This window comes from Lutjanus erythropterus, chromosome 1 (assembly GCF_056507025.1).
Source record: "Lutjanus erythropterus isolate fLutEry1 chromosome 1, fLutEry1.hap2, whole genome shotgun sequence".
In the NCBI taxonomy this organism is placed as follows: domain Eukaryota; kingdom Metazoa; phylum Chordata; class Actinopteri; order Lutjaniformes; family Lutjanidae; genus Lutjanus; species Lutjanus erythropterus.
The window spans coordinates 30396587-30415761 of record NC_139317.1 but is presented as its reverse complement, the minus strand read 5'-3'; the positions used below and the strand labels follow the sequence as shown (position 1 = coordinate 30415761).

General features: G+C 39.1%; 1 protein-coding gene across 2 annotated transcripts; it reads left to right on the top strand.

Annotated features, from left to right (window-relative positions):
• The first annotated feature begins 604 nt into the window (after positions 1–604).
• On the top strand, positions 605–17614 carry zdhhc7 (zDHHC palmitoyltransferase 7). Of its 2 annotated transcripts, XR_014770625.1 has the most exons (9): positions 605–754; positions 1885–1976; positions 9962–10312; positions 11530–11654; positions 11752–11848; positions 14026–14107; positions 14949–15079; positions 16340–16705; positions 16829–17614. XR_014770625.1 is itself a non-coding variant. In XM_084719573.1 (8 exons), exons 3-8 carry the CDS (start codon positions 9968–9970, stop codon positions 16520–16522), a joined length of 963 nt encoding a protein of 320 aa, XP_084575699.1. In that variant the 5' UTR covers positions 605–754; positions 1885–1976; positions 9962–9967; the 3' UTR covers positions 16523–17614. The 2 variants fall into 2 exon arrangements, 1 of the variants encoding a protein (XP_084575699.1); XM_084719573.1 differs by having other exon boundaries at positions 16340–17614.
• The last annotated feature ends 1561 nt before the right edge of the window (positions 17615–19175 follow it).

The following is a 19175-nucleotide window of genomic DNA, read 5'->3' as shown; positions in this document are numbered from 1 at the left end:
CATTAGTGAGCTAAGTAACTAGGAAATTTTGAAAATGTAAGGTGTAAAAAGTTCAGATATTTGTGTTAAAAAGAAGGGAGTAAAGTGAAATTTAGAAAAACTTAAAAGTATTTGTACTTTGTTGCCTCCCACCTTTGTTGACTTCCAAAGTTGTTGTGATGTCACATGTCATGCTTAAAATCCAGTTTTCAGCGAGCGCAGAGAAACTCTCCACTTTCACCTGATGAATGTGAAAACAGTGCTCTAGTGCCAAACTCTGCTCATACATCATTATGCACAGTGAAGCTCAAACATCCAACTGTAGGAACAAAAAGAAGACATAATGTGATCAGTTTTTTCATCTCTTGACTGGAGAGGGATTTTAATAATGGTGAATAGACCATTAACCTGCACTATTTCAATGAAATGCCGTTTCTTAAAATTTACTTAGGAGTACCATGCATTGTATTCAGCCAACAGCACCTGCGAGTGGACAGCTGAGATTATCGCAGTTTTGTATTTGCAATTCTGTCACAATCCACGACATGGTGCTATTGAAGCAAATATCCTTTCCCCGAATGTTAACGAACGGTGACGGAAAAACCCGAGGCAAACCCCGGAAGTTCGGTCGTTACTAGTCGCTGTCAGCCCGTTGTTAGAGCGATGTGTTGCTGCTGCTGCTGCGGGTACGGCTACGTTGGAGCTGGACTTTATCTGAAACAGGCCACCAACATGTATTAAGAGGGCGTTCCCAACAGAAATTAGGAATATTAAGGTATGTAATTTAGCTGTTGTCCAGGAGCCTCTGCTTTTGCACTCGTCGCTCGCATACAGTGTTAGCATGCTAGCTAACACTGCTAGCTTCTGTTAGTGGCTAGTTAGCAGTCGAGATTTAGCTACCATCCAGTGTAGATGCATGAGAAGTGTCGGGCTAGCAAGCGGTTGTGTGTGTGTGTGTGTGTGTGTGTGTGTGTGTGTGTGTGTGTTGAAAGTGTTCAGTTTCAGTCACGACCTTTATAGTTATCATTGCACCAGGGTGTGTGAATAAGGGACCTAATCTCAGTCACACCTCTCTTCCTATTCTGCCGAGGTGCGTTTGTGGTTTGTCTGTTAAATTAAAGTATTATCTCGCAGGACTCTAATGTACATTGGTCAGACTTGAAATTTAACGTTATCCTCTCCCACTTCTTAAAAATGTGTAACTCAATTACATTTCAGTATAGTAAACTAACACAGATGGTGCGGTTGATTTGGCTTCAGGAGGGGGGAAGACAATCGCAAGAATATCTTTCGATAGTTGTCAGTATATCTTAGTAACTGATGCATGTCAGTGGTTTGGTGTTTTGGTCAGAGACCTCAGCTACTTTGAAGTGGTCAACTCTTTAACACTTGAGTCGCCACCCCAGAGACACGTCAATAAAGGAAAATCAGTTACTCAGCAGACTATTACCAGAAAATACTTGCAATGTCACCACCTTGCTATGAATAGCCATCATGATGGCGTGCTTCCTGGGAGTGAAAAGGGAACACTTGCAAACTCGTAGATGTGACACAGCTGGTATTAAACAAACTGTGGCCAGTAATTTGGAGTTTCTCTTAAAAATGATTAAAGAGGATTAGTCGATAATCACAATAGTTAGAGATCAATTTAACAGTTGACACCTTACTGGTAAATAGACTAATCCTTGCAGATCTAAATAAAGTAACTGTTGAACCTTGTCACATCTTGTCTTGTTATGTATTGTTTGCATCAAATTATGGTGAATAGTATCAATAAGAGTACCGATAAGTATTCCTATCGATGTTAAGTGGGTGTAATAAATTAATAACCTCTCAGCTGAGTGTTTTATATATTTATGATCAGTTATGATCAAAAGGTTGAATTGAATATCTTGTCTTTTTCAGCCTGCCTGCCAGTCCACATATGTACTTCATCCTGAATGCTGGTCCAGGAAGTGCACACAACAGCATGTTATTGTGAAGAGAGAACATATTAGGTAGGTTGCCCTACATTCAATTTGCATGTCTTTTGTTTTATAGAGCATGACATATAACAAGAGCAACCAGAGTCAAGCGGCTCACCTGATGTTGTCTGTTGATCTAATATGCAAAAGCTGGAAGAGTGACATTCCGCATTTTTGCTTATGCTTGTGAAAGAGGTTTTCTTGGGAGGCACTAGGTTGTGGACTCTTGACAAAACTGTCTGTACTAGAGAGCATAGTCATGTGCAACTTGGCTTAATATTTTGTAATTTCTTGCTGACAATTTTTTTTGTTTGAAGACAAGCCTTCAATCCACTTAAAAGTGTGATGATGTGAATGCAAGAAAATTAAGTCTTAAGCTGCTGTCAATGGAGAACAAACCTAAAGACATAGTTTTGATGGCCCATTGAAAAGACTACGTAAGGTACCTTTATTCAGTTGTAACAAAATTTCCACACAGCCACATTTTATTTTTGTTTACTTACTGTTTTGAGTTAGAATGAGATTAGGTTGGCCGTTGAGCTGCTTGGCAATTTAGAAATGTGACAGTAAAACATAAAATCACTTAGTAAATCGAAACCCACTTCTTTCAGGGATATTTTGGGCTTTTAGCTAAGGTTTCATCTAATTTTCTTTGACAGTAGATGCCAGCCCTTGCTATGACTTTGTATGTGATGACCCTGCAAAGTGATTTGAGTAGGATGACAATGAGGTGACTGCTGGTTATGTCAAAGAGAAGAGAAGAAGAAGAGAGATAAGGAGAGGAGGGGCAGAGAGAGGGACATGTGGTGGCTCTTGTGTTGTGCCCTCTGACTGGGAAGGGCAGACAGCTGGACAAGCAGCTGGTGTGGCTTTAATGGACCTCCCTTTCATTGACCACAGTAAAATCAATATGCCTTAAACTGGCCAAGAGCGTATTCTGTCCTCTCAAAGACGATGCTAACTCTTTTGTTTAACAGAAAGGCAGCATGCCATTAAGGGCTATGTTGTGGAGTACACAGCACTCTTGTAATATAAAAGTCAAATTGACAAAGGCACCCTGTGGCAGGTATGCATAAAGTCTCTACAAATAGCATAAATAGCATAATGTCTCTACAAATAGCATTGTCGAGCTATGTTCACTTGTCAGGTCACATTTGTCAACATCACCATAATATTGCTGGCCATTGTTGTCAAGTTTCTTAATAACGGACAGGGCATAATAATGAATATAATTTTTCAACATCACCTTCAATGGTTTCTGCTGTCTTTGACTTTGTAAATAGGAAACATTAGTATAACCTTATCCTGGCAAATGTTGCACTGCTTCTCTGGTCAGGCTGCACAATTAATCAAAATATTATTGAAAATTGCAATATGGCCAAGTGCAATGTTGAGATCATAGAAGCTGCATTTTTTTGATAAAGGAAAAATGTGTGAGAGAACAGCATTATAATGAAGTACTGCAGTGCTACAAAGGTGCCCTGACCTACAAATCTTGTTCTCCAGATGTTAGAAAACATGTTTGTTTGGTACAGACTCCAACAAATGTCATAACATTGTGATTTTAATAGTTTTTTTTTTTTCCAGGGAAAATGAAAATTGTAAAGAAAAAAATGATCATTCCTATTAATCGTGAATCATAGTGAAATAGGCGTATTTGTAAAATTAATCATAGTATGATTTTTTTTCTAACCATATCATGCAGTCTTACTCTACTGCATCTGATTTTGCTGGCTGAGCCTCTTATGTTCAATATTACTCAAACTGCAAAAACTGACAATATTTTAATTTTTTATCCAGACATTGCGACATGTTGCTCTGATAAATTATTGAGAAGCGACAATATGTGCCAGGTCAATCAGTTACTACCCTTTTCTGAGCTGACTCTTTCAGTTTACGGTACATTCTTTCATTTGGGTCACTTAATTTACTAGTTGATGCTCACAGTAGCCTCCCTCATTTTAATGTGTAAAATAGTGCTATTAACTGAGGCAATGATTTCCTCCAGACTCATGTCCGGCCTTGATCTTTGTGATAGAGGAAAAATGTAATTTTTATAAAAGGCAATTCAGCTGTGACTTGCATCATTCAGTGACACGTGCTGTCATGTCAGTAAGTGAATCTGTGGCTGCACTTTATTTTGTTAGCTTAGTGGTTGACACTCTGCTTACTTGCTGACAAACGTCTGTGTTTTCAGAGTTTTAATGATCTTTTGGAAGACATCATTGACAAGTTGCATAGTCAGAGTAAAAAACAAAGCATTGGAAAAATATCACTTTATAGAGCCTGCACCAATTCAGTAAACATGCCTGAATCCCAATCAGTTTGAGACCTCCCTCGTCTTGTTATTATGCACAATGAAATACAAACCTGCTGCTGTTTATTTATAGGGAGATGTAAGCAAAATGTGTTTCATATTAATAACAGAGCATCAATTATAGGAGAAAACTTTAACTGAAACACCATAGTGCTAACATTTTTTAATAATTAGGTTGGGGCTGACATATAGTGAGATACCATTAGTCCATTATTTCATTCTGTCAGGAGGACATACTCACATAGGTGTACGGTTGGGTGATATGTTAAAATTTTCCAACGGACCATCGTCAGCTCATCCACCTTTAGTTCACTGTGTGAAAAGAGTGCAGAGTCTGGCTCTGCAAGCTGTTTACTGCTCACTCTTTACCTAGCTCAGCGCACTCACGATCCAGCTGAGTGGATACTATGCCACTGGATGAGGATGCGGTGCGAAGCAGCGGCTGTCACTCTGTAGACTATTACATTAGCAAAATAATATGACAAATATCACCCCAAAAATTGCCCAAAAAACAATCAGCATTGGATTTAGCCTGTCATTGATAGGCATCAGATTCAACCCTGTCTAGGTGTTTTCAGTTTCTTTGACTTCTGCTTAGGTTGATGTTGGGTGGTGGAGCTATGTTGTGATTTAACTGATGTCACTAAACTATATGTACTAATAAGAATGATAACTATGTAGGTTGCCTCTCCATTTTGACATTAAATAGTAAACACAGGTGTTCCCAGTGTACTATTTGAGGTTGTTTTCCATTCAGGTCAAATAGGGTGCTGCTGTCTCACTGGAGAGGCTCTGCCACACTAAATGTAACATGACAAATTAGTATCATTGGTAACATGTCTTCACCCTGCTATGTGATACCAATATACTGTAACTGTCATGAAAAACTTCTATAAGGAAAAAAAATTGTCATTGTGAAAAGTCAGTCCAAAAGTCAGGAGTTAAAATTTTTATTTCGCAGTGATAATTTATCGTTTTTTTCTCTAAGTCTGAAGAGATTGAAGTGACAACAAATATAGAACATTACAGAAAGGCTTCATTGTGCTTCTCATTGTACTTAGTCTGGTCCCCACTAACATGCAGGGTTGTTGTTGAACAAGTTAGTTTTTCTTTGTGGTGCAGACTCAAGTTTTATGAACTCGTTGCATCCGATTTGTTCTCGCATAACATCACCTGCCCTAAATCCAAAATACTTACAAACAACTGATGGTGATCAGTTTTGAGGGACTAGCCCTTTGTCTTGTGCTCCAGACCTTTGTTTTTGTTTTTCCCATCTGCTTTCTCTTGTATATTACTCTTCCACTCTGGACTGGAGCCAGAACATCCACGTAATTCTGCTTAGACCACTGCTGCAGAGTGGCTGGTTAATATTCAATTAATTCTGCACCCCTAATTTTGCCAGATATGTAACTTATCTGCTATCTTTAAACTAAACTTTCAACAGGAAGGCACAATTACAACTATCTAATAAAGCAACAATTTTTTTTACACTGACTTTGTGTGCAGGATTAGGTGTGACTCAGATGGTGATTCTGTCATATTTTAATTCAATTTACGTACTTAGTTGCTCCGGTCCTTGTTACCAGCACACAACCCAAACACATTTTCATCAGCTCACCCAGAGGATGCAACCTGACGCACCACTGAGACTGAGTCTTTCTGGCATCTCAGTCACGTTTACCTGAAACACTGACCCATCCATGACCCATAGAAAATTGCTTTGCATAAAAGTGAAAGACTTGTATTTTATCTTATTAATACATACATACAGATGCACAAATTTTAGCCTAGATGCAGACATTAAATTACAGTTCAGCATTTATGTTGTATTAGGTGTTAGAAAGTGCCTGTGTTATTGTAGTTTTTTCTTTTACTTTGTTCAAATTCTCCATTCTCCAAACGTGTGTTTCTGTGTCAAATATAGAAATTTGAATAAAAAGGCTCACAGCTTTTGTGCACAAGTTGTTTTGCTGTGGGTAAGCCTTTTTAGGTGGCATAGATTTAAGTCACTATCATACATTTTCCCAGAAAACTAGCCACCGATTAAACTGTAATGCACATTTTTTTTTTTTTTTAATAGAATGCCTCTATTACTCCCAGTCACTTCCCATGAAATCTCTGTGTGGCCTGAAATGGACTCCTAATCAGGCTGTTAGAAAGACATCTTCTCTGGTTTGGGGTTCAGCCCTGCAGGCCAAAAAACTCTGGTCCCCAGCTGACATTTCCATTGTACAAGCAATTTCAATTACATCCACTGATATGGAAAGTTTTTAGATGCAAGCAGAAACCAACGGCAGTGTGTTGTTTGAAATGCCGCCTGGTTGACTAGTCAGCTAAAGAGTGAAAGCTTAGCTCTACACCATCAATCTCACTGGAAGTGTCTTATTTGATTTAAATACTCAGCAAAAGGAAGTAGTCATTTCCTTCACAACATCACATCAGTCTACTGGAACACCACACCAATAAACGCAATAAGCACCTAACAACTTGTGACAATTGTGTGGTGTCACAGACATTGAAAAAAATAGTTCTTGTCTTACACAGAATACAGATGAGAATTGGCAATCAAATACCAGGTCACACAATATTCAAATCCTCAATAGATCTTTATTTCTGGCAAGCAAGAGTCACCATCAGCATTAAACAGATATGACTGACAAAAGCCAGTCTCTCTTATTCATGATACCAGCAGGACGCAAATGATTTCACTCAGGGTGTTACTTGACCTTCAAAATATGGTCAAGATATTGTCTTTTCTTAGGACACACTACTGTTCTTCTGTCTTCCAACCACCAGCTGCACCTACTCTTTAAACTTCCCACATATGTCATTATGCAAAGATACATTATTAACTTTAACAGAACTCACTGACACAGGGAGAGTTGGCCGCAACTTCCTTCTGGGCTCTTTTACAATGAACCATACCATATTCAGTTTCACAGTACCTTTTGACATAATATCGTAGCATAAGATAGACCTCTGTGTGTTGGAAACACATGATTATAACAGGAATTTCCTTCACGTGGTTTAATAATGACTAAATAATGAGTTGCTGGTAAGATGTAGAAGCATGTTAAACAGGATTTTAAAATGCAAGATTGTTCTTTCAGCTGTGTTACTGACTTTCATTTCAGGACTACAAAACTGTATGTGTGCAGTTGGATATAAACACAGTGTCATGACAGTCAGTCACAACTGGCCATACAGCACATGCATAGCAAGTTCATAATGCCTTTCCTGTATGAGATGATGACTGACCTCAAAAGTCTGAGAGCAATCTTACTGCTGTGTCACTGCATTTTCCATTTAGCTACACCCTTTTTGATATCATGTATCCTATAGGGCTATATATTAGCTGCTGGTTTCATATATATCACTATACAGGGGTTACAATTCAATATACTGCAATATATTTCTGTACTGTAAGAAAGGTGATATATTTTTGAAATCTAATTTAGGAAAAACATCACACCAATGAACACACCAATATATGTAAAAAATCTGAGTTATAAAATTTAAAGGTTATGTTATTATACAATGAAAACAGTTAAGATTGAAAACATTGCTATTTTGCAGTTGGGGTTTAAACAAAAGACAAAATGAACCACTGACACGAGTCTTCGCACGTATCGCAATAGAGAATCGACACATTATCGCATACTCAAATATCAATTTTTTTCCTTACACCTCTAGGATTATACAGTTAAATACACTCATATACAACACTGGCATCATCATTAGCCTCCTGAATTTTATTGTCAGTAAGAAAAAGCTTGGGCAATTGTTTGAAACCATTACAAATGAAATTCTTCTGGGCATATAACCACACATTCTAGCTTATCTAGATAGGATGGCAAGTCCTGCCACCTTGGTAGTAAGGGAAATATTGATTATTAATCCAGGGTTGTCACAGCAGCCTCATGGGTAAGTACACATTTTTGCACTAAATCTACTCCAAGACAGTACACGTCTTATGCTTAGAGATGCACAACAATACCGGCACATCACTTGTATCCGCTGATGAACGTGAAATGTCATATTATCCCGAAATGAGCATTCTGTCCATATGATAAGCCTGTAAGATGACGCTTTAATCATGCACACACGATGCAAGTATGTCTGCAGTGTGTAGGAGAGTAAAACTGATAGCAGCGTTGCTATTTGCAATGATTGCCCAGTGTTGGTCATGTGAGTAGGAGCCAAATCTCATTCCTTTACCACTACAAATTTAATTGCCGATCTTAATAGCCATAATCCTGATCATTACGATGAATTTGTGTAGAACAAAGCGTAACAGGCACCCAAAAAAAGCCCTTCAGCAATAGTTTCTTCTTCTTTTGTCCAGCGAATGCGTACATTTGGAAAAGCATTATGTCTGAATCTGCCAGTGGGGCCATCACAATAAGAGTAGACATAATATGTTAATTAAACCACAGGAGATACTTTATGTTCTCTGCAGTTAGGTGCAAAATAATTTGCACAGACATCGGCCAAAAGGAGCTTGGAAATATCAGCAAAAATCTAATTTTGTTCATCCCTACTCCTGTGTTATTGTATTGAAGTGCTATCTGTTTTTAGTGAGTCTTCACTGCATAACCTTATCTTACTGTAACACAGTGTTGATTAATGATAAATAAATCTAGCTTGTATTATTTAGTACACTCCATGAGTATTTTGGCATAGCCAGATGGATGTTTTTGATCTGACCTCTGACTAATCTAACAGTAAATTGGAATATTAGTTGCACCAAAGAAACCTAAAATCGTAGATGTAGTATATTTTGGTACAGCCTTGTGAGTCACAGTGAAGTCTGCCAACAGAAGGTAACTGGGTCTCCAGATTATTATTAGCCTGTATTCCTCACATGTACCTCAGCTGTAGGATCAGTTTTCTAAAGGGATCGGGGCAGGCATTGATTTATCTTAAAGCTGCAGACATTGTCTCTCTGGACGTCTCTGAACGTTCTCTTGTGACCTTGACATGAATACAGAAGAAGAAACTCCAGTGACTCATGTCTCTTGTAATAGCAGCTGAGTGGCTCAAAGGGCCCTGAGCTTGAAGAGTGGAGTCCAAGGTTGACTCACCCTTGTTCGTACATTTTCTTTGCCCCACTAGTGGTATGCTGTAAGGATAATGATGATAGTTGGTAGCCTGTCCAACTCTTAGATTTGAGCACTATGTCTGAACAGCTACTAGCCAGATTGCCAGTATATGTGGAGAAAAAAACAGGGTCTTCATGTGATGTCTCCTGGTGATTTTGGTGACCTTGTGTCCTTTCTTCTGAAACCAGGACAAAATATTCCTATGAATGGTATAGAGTAAGAGTCTCTGACTTTTGGACTGTTGGTTGGACATTTTAAAGTGATAGTTCACCCAAAAATGAAATTTCACTCAATCTCTACTCACCCCTGTGCTGATGTGAGGATGGGTGAAGATCTCCAGTTCACAAAACACTCTCAGAGCTTCAGTGGAAAACTGTGTTGCAGCAAAATCCAGTACAATTGAAGTGAATGGTAACCAGTTTAAAATGTAAAAAAAAAAGAACACAAAAAACCCACAAAATGTCTCTCTCTCTCTCTTCGATTTAATCTTTTCATGAGAGGAACTAACTACTGCATATGTCTTGTGCTTTCTTATTGTGGGAAGACAGAGACAGAAGTCCTAAATTTGGTCTGCCTTTCAATGTTTCCCCTCTCCCTAGGGCAGGATGCAGTCTTCAAACCACCGACTGCGAGATATGGAGCAGCACCATCCACTGCTGTCGGCCGGGGCAGACGTCGAGGCGGGGAGCCTGGCAGCCGGAGTGATGGTTGGGGGTCCCCACACGGGCCACACAGCGGGGAATCGCACACTGTGGTTCATTCAGGACAGCTGTGGGATGGTGTGTGCAACCATGACCTGGTTCCTGGTGTTGTATGCTGAATTTGTGGTGAACTTTGTCATGCTGCTGCCCAGCAAAAACTTCTGGTACTCTCTGCTGAACGGGGCCACCTTCAACTCCCTTGCTGTGCTTGCATTGGCCTCACATCTGCGCACCATGTTGACTGACCCGGTAAGCATGTTAAGCAGTGAGAAGAAGCAGGGTTGAGGATGCAGATGGAGAAAGGGTGGGAGGATAAGAAAAATGAAGAAGTAGAGAAAACATGGATAAAAATCAATGAATAAGATGTGCTCTATTACGCCAGTTTAATTTGTTAATCTGAGAACAGTCTTGTTTTTGTTGTTGTTGTTTTTTTTTAAGTCAGAGATAGGAATTTCCCATTTGAAATGTCCAACTTTATATCCTTGGTGTTTCAAAAGATATTCACAAGATAGACATTTTAATGAAAATGGGCTGTAATGTTGTCAAATTTTGGGGAATTCTTAATGTTTTCCCAAATACCTTTTGTGCAGAGAAGAGGATTTTTAGGAAAAAAATTACTTTCTCTACACAAAGTTAAACTAACTTTATGTAATTTGTTCCATTGACACTTTTAAAGTCTCTCATTTTATATGAAGCCTTTTAATATTTTCAAACAATCCATAATTTGGTACGACTTTATCCAACTGCAGTGAGTGATGATGACATAGTCAAAAGTCAGTGCCACAGGGAATCTTCTGCACTGTGTTACTAATACTTTGTGACTACCCTTGGTAAATTCAACCAATTCATGCTTCAGGGGGTTGTAGGTCAAATATTGTTAGTGCTGCTGCTGCTGCAACGTCGACTCATTCTTACTCGAAAAAGTGGATGTGTGATGACAGCTCCACTGGTGCTTTCTAGCCCAACAGCCCAGCCTGAACAATTGCTGCATTTAAAAGCCCAAAATAGTACATAGACAGTTCTGCACTAGTGTGTTAAACTGGAGTTCTGGTTAAGCTTCAGAAGTCTTATGTTTATTTGTGCATTTATTTCATTGTTACTCTGATTGTGATTCACTCAGGTAATGGGTATATTGTAAGCTCCCAGACCAAAAAGATTGCTTGTACCATTCCGTGCATTTTGTCAGGCTGAAAAAATAACAACCAGACTCAGTGTTTCCTGCAAATTCAATCAAAATCAAACACCCAGTCTTACTTACATCCTAAAGACAAGTAATTATTGTAATAGTGTGTGTAAGTAGAGGCTTTTTTAAACCTTTTTCACCAGCCCAGAAACATGAAAACAATTATGAAACTGCTGTGTACACAAAGATACAGTTTGAATTCTGAGCCACAAGGGCATAATGCATCTATTTGGACATTTATAACTGACAGCATTTGTCTTTGTCTGTCTTCCATCCTCCTTAGGGTGCAGTTCCTAAGGGCAACGCGACCAAGGAGTACATGGAGAGCTTACAGCTGAAGCCTGGTGAGGTTATCTACAAGTGCCCCAAGTGCTGCAGCATCAAGCCTGAAAGGGCTCACCACTGCAGGTCAGTGCATGTTTTGTGTAAACAGGAGCAAGTATATTTGATGACATTAGCAGAGTCGGTGTGTCTTGCATTAACATCTCCTCACTCCTGCCTGCAGTATTTGTAAAAGATGCATCAGGAAGATGGATCACCACTGCCCCTGGGTCAATAACTGCGTGGGAGAAAAGAATCAGAGATTCTTTGTACTTTTCACTGTAAGTATGCACAAGTACTCATGGACACGTCCATTTAATTTTAATAATACATACAGTAATTCCTTAATCACTTAATGTTCATTTTTATAAATGAATAAACAACAAATTTACATTGTCTCTAGTGTTTTTAAAGTGGCATTAGTCTTGACTCTCCTTTTTGACACATTTTTTTTTATTAAAGGGACATTTCACCCCAAAGTCAAAAATACATTATTTCCTCCGCCCTGTAGAGCTGTTTATACGTCTGGATTGTTTTGGTGTGAGTTGTAGAATTATGGAGATATCGGCAGTAAGAGATTTCTGTGTTCTCTTGAATACAATGGAAGTGGATGGCACTCAGCTTGTGGTACTAAAAAAACTAAAAATACATTTGAACTCAGAAGGAATGCTGCTTTTCAGAAATCATGACCCTGCTACTCAAGATAATTCTCAGACCTTTTTGTGAGTAATTTTATGTAGGAACTACTTTCTTAAAGAAGAGTCATTTAAGTCTATTATTAGGGGTGTGTATCTCACTGACAGAGACGATTCGATACGTATCTCGATACATGATCAACCATACGATGTATTTTATAAACCTTTAAGTGGGCAACGATTTGGTTCGATACGATTCAGCTCTGTCACGATACGATACAATGCAATACAAGACAATGCAATGTGTCTTTACATTTTGATTCAAGTAATGCTACATTTGTAGAGTGCTGTTAGTTGCCAAAAAGTCCTGATAGTTTTACTAAATATAGTAACAGTAGAGACAGAGAGAAGGGGACATTACAGTGATGTTTATATCTTATTATGAGTCTCGTGTAAATGAGATAAATGTGATAAATGAGAAACTTTAAAACTGTTTAAAATATCAGTATTTTTGCAGTAAGATGATCTGCTGCTCTGTTTCATATGAAGAGTGCTGTGGTTTTGATTAGTGTGGAGGAACAGTGAAGTGTTACCTGCTCTCACAGTGACATGACCTCTCTGTGGGTCAGACTTGTGTCTCTGTACTCTGCTGTCCGACACCTTTTGCATAAATGATCTGCAGTAGCGTTTCTCATCTTTCTTAGAAAACCCAAACTTATTGTACACTTGCACATTATGAAAGTTTGGTGGTGTGACGCGATACAATGTCACTTCTGTCACCGTTTTCAGCGCGGTCTGTTTTGAGCAAATGAAGAGGAGACACAGGAGAGGGAGGAGGGAGTGCTTGTTTTTGTGAACGAGGCAGCATCCAGCGAGAGTGGTGCAGACAGAGACAGCGGGGGAGAGAAGATGAAAGGAAAGTTAAGGAGGAAAGTTAACAGTGGCACCTCCCTGATCCCAAAATTAAACATATGCACATTCTAATGAGATGTATCGATATGCTAGTGCTGCATCAACTTGTTTCCAATTCATGTACCGATGCAGGCTGTCTGAACTGATGCACTTGTATCTAACATATTAAAGTCCGATGCATCAGACGCATGAGTGAATCGTTACACCCCTATCTATTATAGAAGGCAAACATTCTTATGGTAGATATCTCCAAAACCCAACAGCTCACACTATAATGACTAGATGGATAAATAGCACCACAGGTAAGAGGAAAATATGTATTTTTGATTTTGGTGTGAATTGTCCCTTTTAAGTTGTTTTTTAAATATTTCTAAAATGCCATGACTTTACATTAGGCTAGATGGGGAGAAATGGTAAAATTCCCATCCCTTTTTGAAAATTGTCCCACTAGTATTTGTAGCACTGTCTTGTGTGAACATCATACAGGTCAACATGATGTTCACTCTCAAAGTCATTTATGACTCTCCTGACAACATCAGCACTTTTTTATGGCTTCATGTGCTGACTGGAACTTTTTTGATGACAGAAACACAAATCTGTCATATATGGCTGAGCAGTACAAGGTCACCCGTGTGATGACATTTGTAGTTTGCTCTCCATACATATTGCCGTAGATAGATACAGACGTTGACAATAAAAACTCCTATATTGCAACCATGCACCATGCATACATTGTTTTTTTTAACTGCAGGTCAAAAGATTTTTTTTCCCTCACAAATGTGAAATGAGCAAGTCTACATTAGCACATAATCTGCAAAACCAACCTTGTGGGATACGGCTGGAATGGGTTTTTTGCCCTCTCTCTGACACTGTTTCGCACTGTCTCGCCTCTTCTTTTGTTCTTTCTGCAGATGTACATAGCCTTGATTTCTGCCCATGCCCTGGGCCTCAGCGGTATACACTTCTTCACCTGTATTAAAGTCCAGTGGAACGGTAAGGCACTGAGTATGCTACTACGACTACTATACAACAAACACAGTATGTCAGAAAGATTTAGTTTATGAGTCACAAATTATAGATATTTATTCAAGAGACTGGAACTGCTAAGAGAGATGAAGAGAGATGGAGCGGAAAGAGGAAAACGATTGTTATCCTGTTGTAAGAACAGCTGCTCTGCACAGGTCATTGGAGTTGTGCTGCACAGTCTTCACAGGGCTGCCATTGATCTTTTCCTGCTCCCTTGTGGGTCTCTCTGAAGGAATGAGACAGAAAATGAAGATAATATTTCAGTCTTAGAGCTCCAGCTTCTACTGCCCTCTACAAGATTATACTCTTGACTAAGCAAGGAACTATTTCTACCAATTTCTTTTCCATGCTAACCAATACAACCAGGTCAGTTTGACAGGTGCAAAAGTCGCAGTCTCATCTTTTGCATACTTATGTTTCTAGCTGTTCAGAATCAGGCAACAGTGGTTGTGGTAGGATGCATTAGAGTTACTATTTGCACATCCATCCTATATTAAGGTTGGGTGCAAGAATGTAGCATCAGTAAAAAAACAAAAAAAAAAATAAAGGGAATGCACACACTACATTATTATTAGCTTCCACAACTTCATCGGACTCAAACAGGCAACATTTCACCCGGGTCTTTGTTGAACCACTTTGCAGGATTTCACCCAGTGATCTGTTTTTGCTTTAGGTTTAGACTCTCAAAGAGAAGAATATCAACTTAAGGAATCTGCCCTCTTCAAAATGCATTTTTACTTTAGTTGGTGTTTCTTTTTTCCTGAACAAAATAAAAATGCCACATTTCTCCCTCTCTTCCTGCAACCAGAGTGCAGTGACTTCTCTCCAGGGGTGTCCGTACTGCTGCTGATCTTCCTCTGTCTCGAAGCCATCCTCTTCCTCACTTTCACAGCTGTAATGTTTGGTACGCAGATCCACTCCATCTGCAATGATGAGACGGTCAGTATCCACTGCACCCTGCAAGCTTTGTTCCCTTCAACAGACTGTGTGTGTGTGTGTCTGTCGGTCTGTCTGTCTCTGTGTGTCTGTGTGCACACCTTGAAATACATGTTTAGTCATCTAGGCTGAGAATGTTACTGACACATTCTTATATATTATATATAAATGAATGCATTGTTGATGCATCATTATTAGTTTTTAGACACTGACAATGTCCATTACCTGATAAAACTCATTTTTAATATATTACTGAGGTCTCCTGCTAAATTCAGCATCATTTTTCCTTCAGTTGAACTTGATTTTACTAGATCAGCAGAGAAAATGTTGTTAAGAAGGACAAGCATTATGTGGGAAACATCAAGTTCGTTCATTTTACATGGAGCTAATGTTAATACAGAATTATATTAAGTGTTGGCTGAATGAGTTCATGTCTGGTAATGAGTCATAAGAAGCCATAAATGATCTTTTAGAAAGAGTAGATGTTTAGCTTGGCGCTGTTAAATTTAACAAAATGTTAAAGGAGCAAGGCAAGTTCAATGCATCCTGAATCTACATAGAACTTTGAGCTATGCTAATGCTAGAGGTATTCCTAAAAGAGAATAAATGTATAGAAATATGGAATCAATCAACTTACATAACTGATATTTACCTTGGCAGACACTGTGGGATGGTGTGTCTTTAAGTATCTTTTTAAATTGGCAGTGTTTTTTTCTTAAATCCGCAAGGCACTCCTTTAGTTCAGAGAAAAGTGCCCATAGGTCTCCTTTCTTTTCTTTCTTTTCCTCCCATCTGACAGGCAGCTGGTGAAGATGAGGCACTCATCATTTGAGCAGCAGCTCATGGTTACGTTCAGCTTCTTAGGCTTAGCTAGATTTATTAGTGCATGTTGTCAGTCTGAACACAGCCAACTATTTCATCTAGTCTTAACTGATCAGGAGAGAATGAACAGGGATTTCCTCATAATTTTAGTTGTCAATATATTTTTTTTACTAACATCATCACAGTTTCATCCTGACATAAAAGGACATCAGCTAATACTTATCAAAAATTTCATGAACAAAATTAACACTGGTCTATAAGTATATCTAATATATTAAGACTGTAATTTAATACTTTGTTTTTTTCAAAATCAATATCATATGCCCTATGATCTTCTCTCAAGTTTTAATATACTTGTGTATGTTAGCATGCTAATGAGCCAAAACAAACAGAACTTAATGAGGAATCTTTTATTTACAGAGGGGTTTGAATGTCTTGCAGGAGATTGAACGTCTTAAAAACGAGAAGCCCACATGGGAGCGTCGCATGAGATGGGACGGAATGAAAGCTGTATTTGGGGGTCCGCCCTCCCTGCTATGGTGCAATCCATTCACAGGCCTTCGTCTGCGACGCCTGTTGCTGTTAACCCACGGTCGCCGCAGTGGGTCTGAGTTCTCTGTCTGAGAGCAGGGTGGACTGATGCAGCTCACCAACACTCGACCATCTCTAAAGCAAGATTTCTTGTATGCCCTCTTTGGCCGGGGCTAAGATGGACCTCTGTCCCCTGAGGCTGTCTTTCATGTATAGGTGACAGGGGGCGACAGGCTGTTCCGGTGGGATAACAGTGCATCACAACCACCACTGAAAGTTTGTATTCTCACACTCACATGCTGACGTAGACCCCACACCTTTGGTCTGCACAAGTGTGCTGAACAACTGGAAAATTGTTTTTAACATGAGCAGCTTTGTGGTTTGTTTGTGTGTTTTTAGGTAAAGCATGCAGTATGATACTCAAGTGAGTCTTTCATTCCTTGTGAGACCGTCCAAGGTGCCGTTTGAACTCAACTCATGCACCTTCAGTACGCAACTCCTCCAGCAGTTTGTTTCCTTTGCACATGAGATTCAGTGTTAGTGTCTGAGTTTTTGACCAGGGGATCAGCAACATATCTTTCATTATCACTGGACCGGGATAAGAGGATCTCGATGGGGAAATGCTTGAAGCTGCTCTATTGGACCCAGACAAGGGAATCGCAGTCAAGGACATGCACTACTTACATGGCACTTGAGAGGATGTCTGTATATGGAGCACAGTGGACATCAGACATGGAACTGTGCTGCCTTGATTTGCATGTATAACAGCTCAATCAGTCAGCCAGGAAATGAGGCTTTCACTATCTCCAAATGAATCAACAGGCTACTGTGAACACAAGCTTCATTCTTATTCAAGAGGACTGAGTGGCTTTTCCTATCTGTTCATCTCTTGTCATGTTTTTCCCTCCTCAGGCTGAAATAGCTGATTCTTTAGGTTACTCGGGCCAGTAGAAATTAATTTTACTTTTTTTTAATAACTGCTGAAGCTTCTTTACCTTTCATCACAGTGGCCACTCCTCAACAAGTTGACCATAATGACTCACTGTTGGTGGCTACTATTCTGACTCTTTTTTTAAAAAAATCACTGTTTTGTGTTAGTTGTATGTACGTGTCCATAAATTTGCCATTCCAGCACTCCTTCATGCTGCTCCATATCTCATTTTCTGCAAACGATCAGACCACTGATATGCCTCCTTGTGTTTTCATTACAAAGTGATTCAGGTTGAACAACTGTGGCTGCTGAAAAGGCTGAAAACTGGAGGCTACTTCTGTGTGTAGAAGGAATCCATATGCGAGAGCATTTGGATGAGACTTCATAGCATTTAAACTCAAAACAAACTTACAAACCCCAGAGGTGGAGCCAAGTCTCAGACATGGTGGCTTTGCATGCACCTTGGCCACTGAGCGGTGCCACATTTTAAAAAGGAGAACTTAAAAACACTAGCACAACCTCATTTGGCTCGTCGTGAGCTCGTTCTGATCCACACAGCTGAGCTCCATTGTGCAGTCAGCCTGTAGAAGTAAAACAGAACTGCTTTGCTGAAAGGGCTGAGGTACTGGGCTCATTATACAAGCTTTAATACTGAACAAAAGTCTTGGGGTGCTCAGCAGATGCTCGCGAGGCCTTTCCCACTTCACTCCAGAAATGTCAGGCCTGTAACATCTAGTGGCAGGACAGTAGCAGATACTCTCCCAGTGTTATTAGAACATGTATCCATGCCTTTAAAATCATTCAGTCAAGTGAATTTCTTAGCTTGTCATTATTGCCATATTTATGAAAGTGTTCTCTCATTTTGTGACAACTTGTCTCCTATTTTTACAGAATTGATGGGGCCTGTTTGCACTGGATGAATGTGGCTTTTTGAGTTCAGGATTTAAACTTGAGTCCTGAGTGACAGGCTGGCATTGTCAAAGTATTGTCAAATCTGGATTCTCAAAGTCTCATTTTTATTGTGTGTTGGACAGTATACTGCTGTTTGTTCTCATCTGTGGTTGTCAGGAGAAGGAACTCCTATCTCCACTGTTTACACTAAATGATGATATCTAATGCTCTGTGGCTATAATGTTTTAAGGAACATGCTGTCATTAGAATGTAAAACGCATCTATTTTGGGACTAAGGGTCACAGCACTGAAAGCTAATGGATATCAGGGGATTTTATTAATGCTGGCCTCTCATTCATCATCTTATCTGCAGGACTGCATCACCTCAGCTCAGTAAATGTTGGCAGAAGATGACGTACCTTTAAAGGGTTCAACATTAATGGTTTATTTTCATTTGCCTGGTCAAGAAAAAGGATCAAAAGTCTGCTTGCTTGAAGTCAAATTTTACTTGCCCACACACAAATTGTTTAATTTATTCGTGGTTATTCAAATTACAACAAAGACTTAAGTTTAGTCATGTTTATTCTAGGGCTTCAACATCTGTAAAATGGTACAAAATAGTGGAAAAATATCCATCACGTTTTTTTAAAGTCTGAGGTCATGTCTTTAAATGCCTTATTTTGTCAGTCTAAAACCCAAAGATATTCAGTTTAATATGATAATAAATTGAGAAAAGCTGGAAATCTCCATGTTTGAGAGGCTTAAAACAGCATTTTCTGCCTTTTTACATGAAAAATTACTTATATGATAAATTGATTATCAAAATAGTTTAATTGCTTAATTCTTTTTTTTTTTTTATATATATATACCACTTGTCAGGTTGGACAAGCAGGCAATCCTTAATGTTGAGCCCTGTCTTGATGT

Coding starts and splice junctions, on each gene's coding strand:
- zdhhc7 (XM_084719573.1), top strand. CDS start 9,968: ATGCAGTCTTCAAACCACCGACTGCGAGATATGGAGCAGCACCATCCA. Junction 11,655..11,751: donor GAAAGGGCTCACCACTGCAG/GTCAGTGCATGT, acceptor TCCTGCCTGCAG/TATTTGTAAAAGATGCATCA. Junction 14,108..14,948: donor TATTAAAGTCCAGTGGAACG/GTAAGGCACTGA, acceptor TCCTGCAACCAG/AGTGCAGTGACTTCTCTCCA.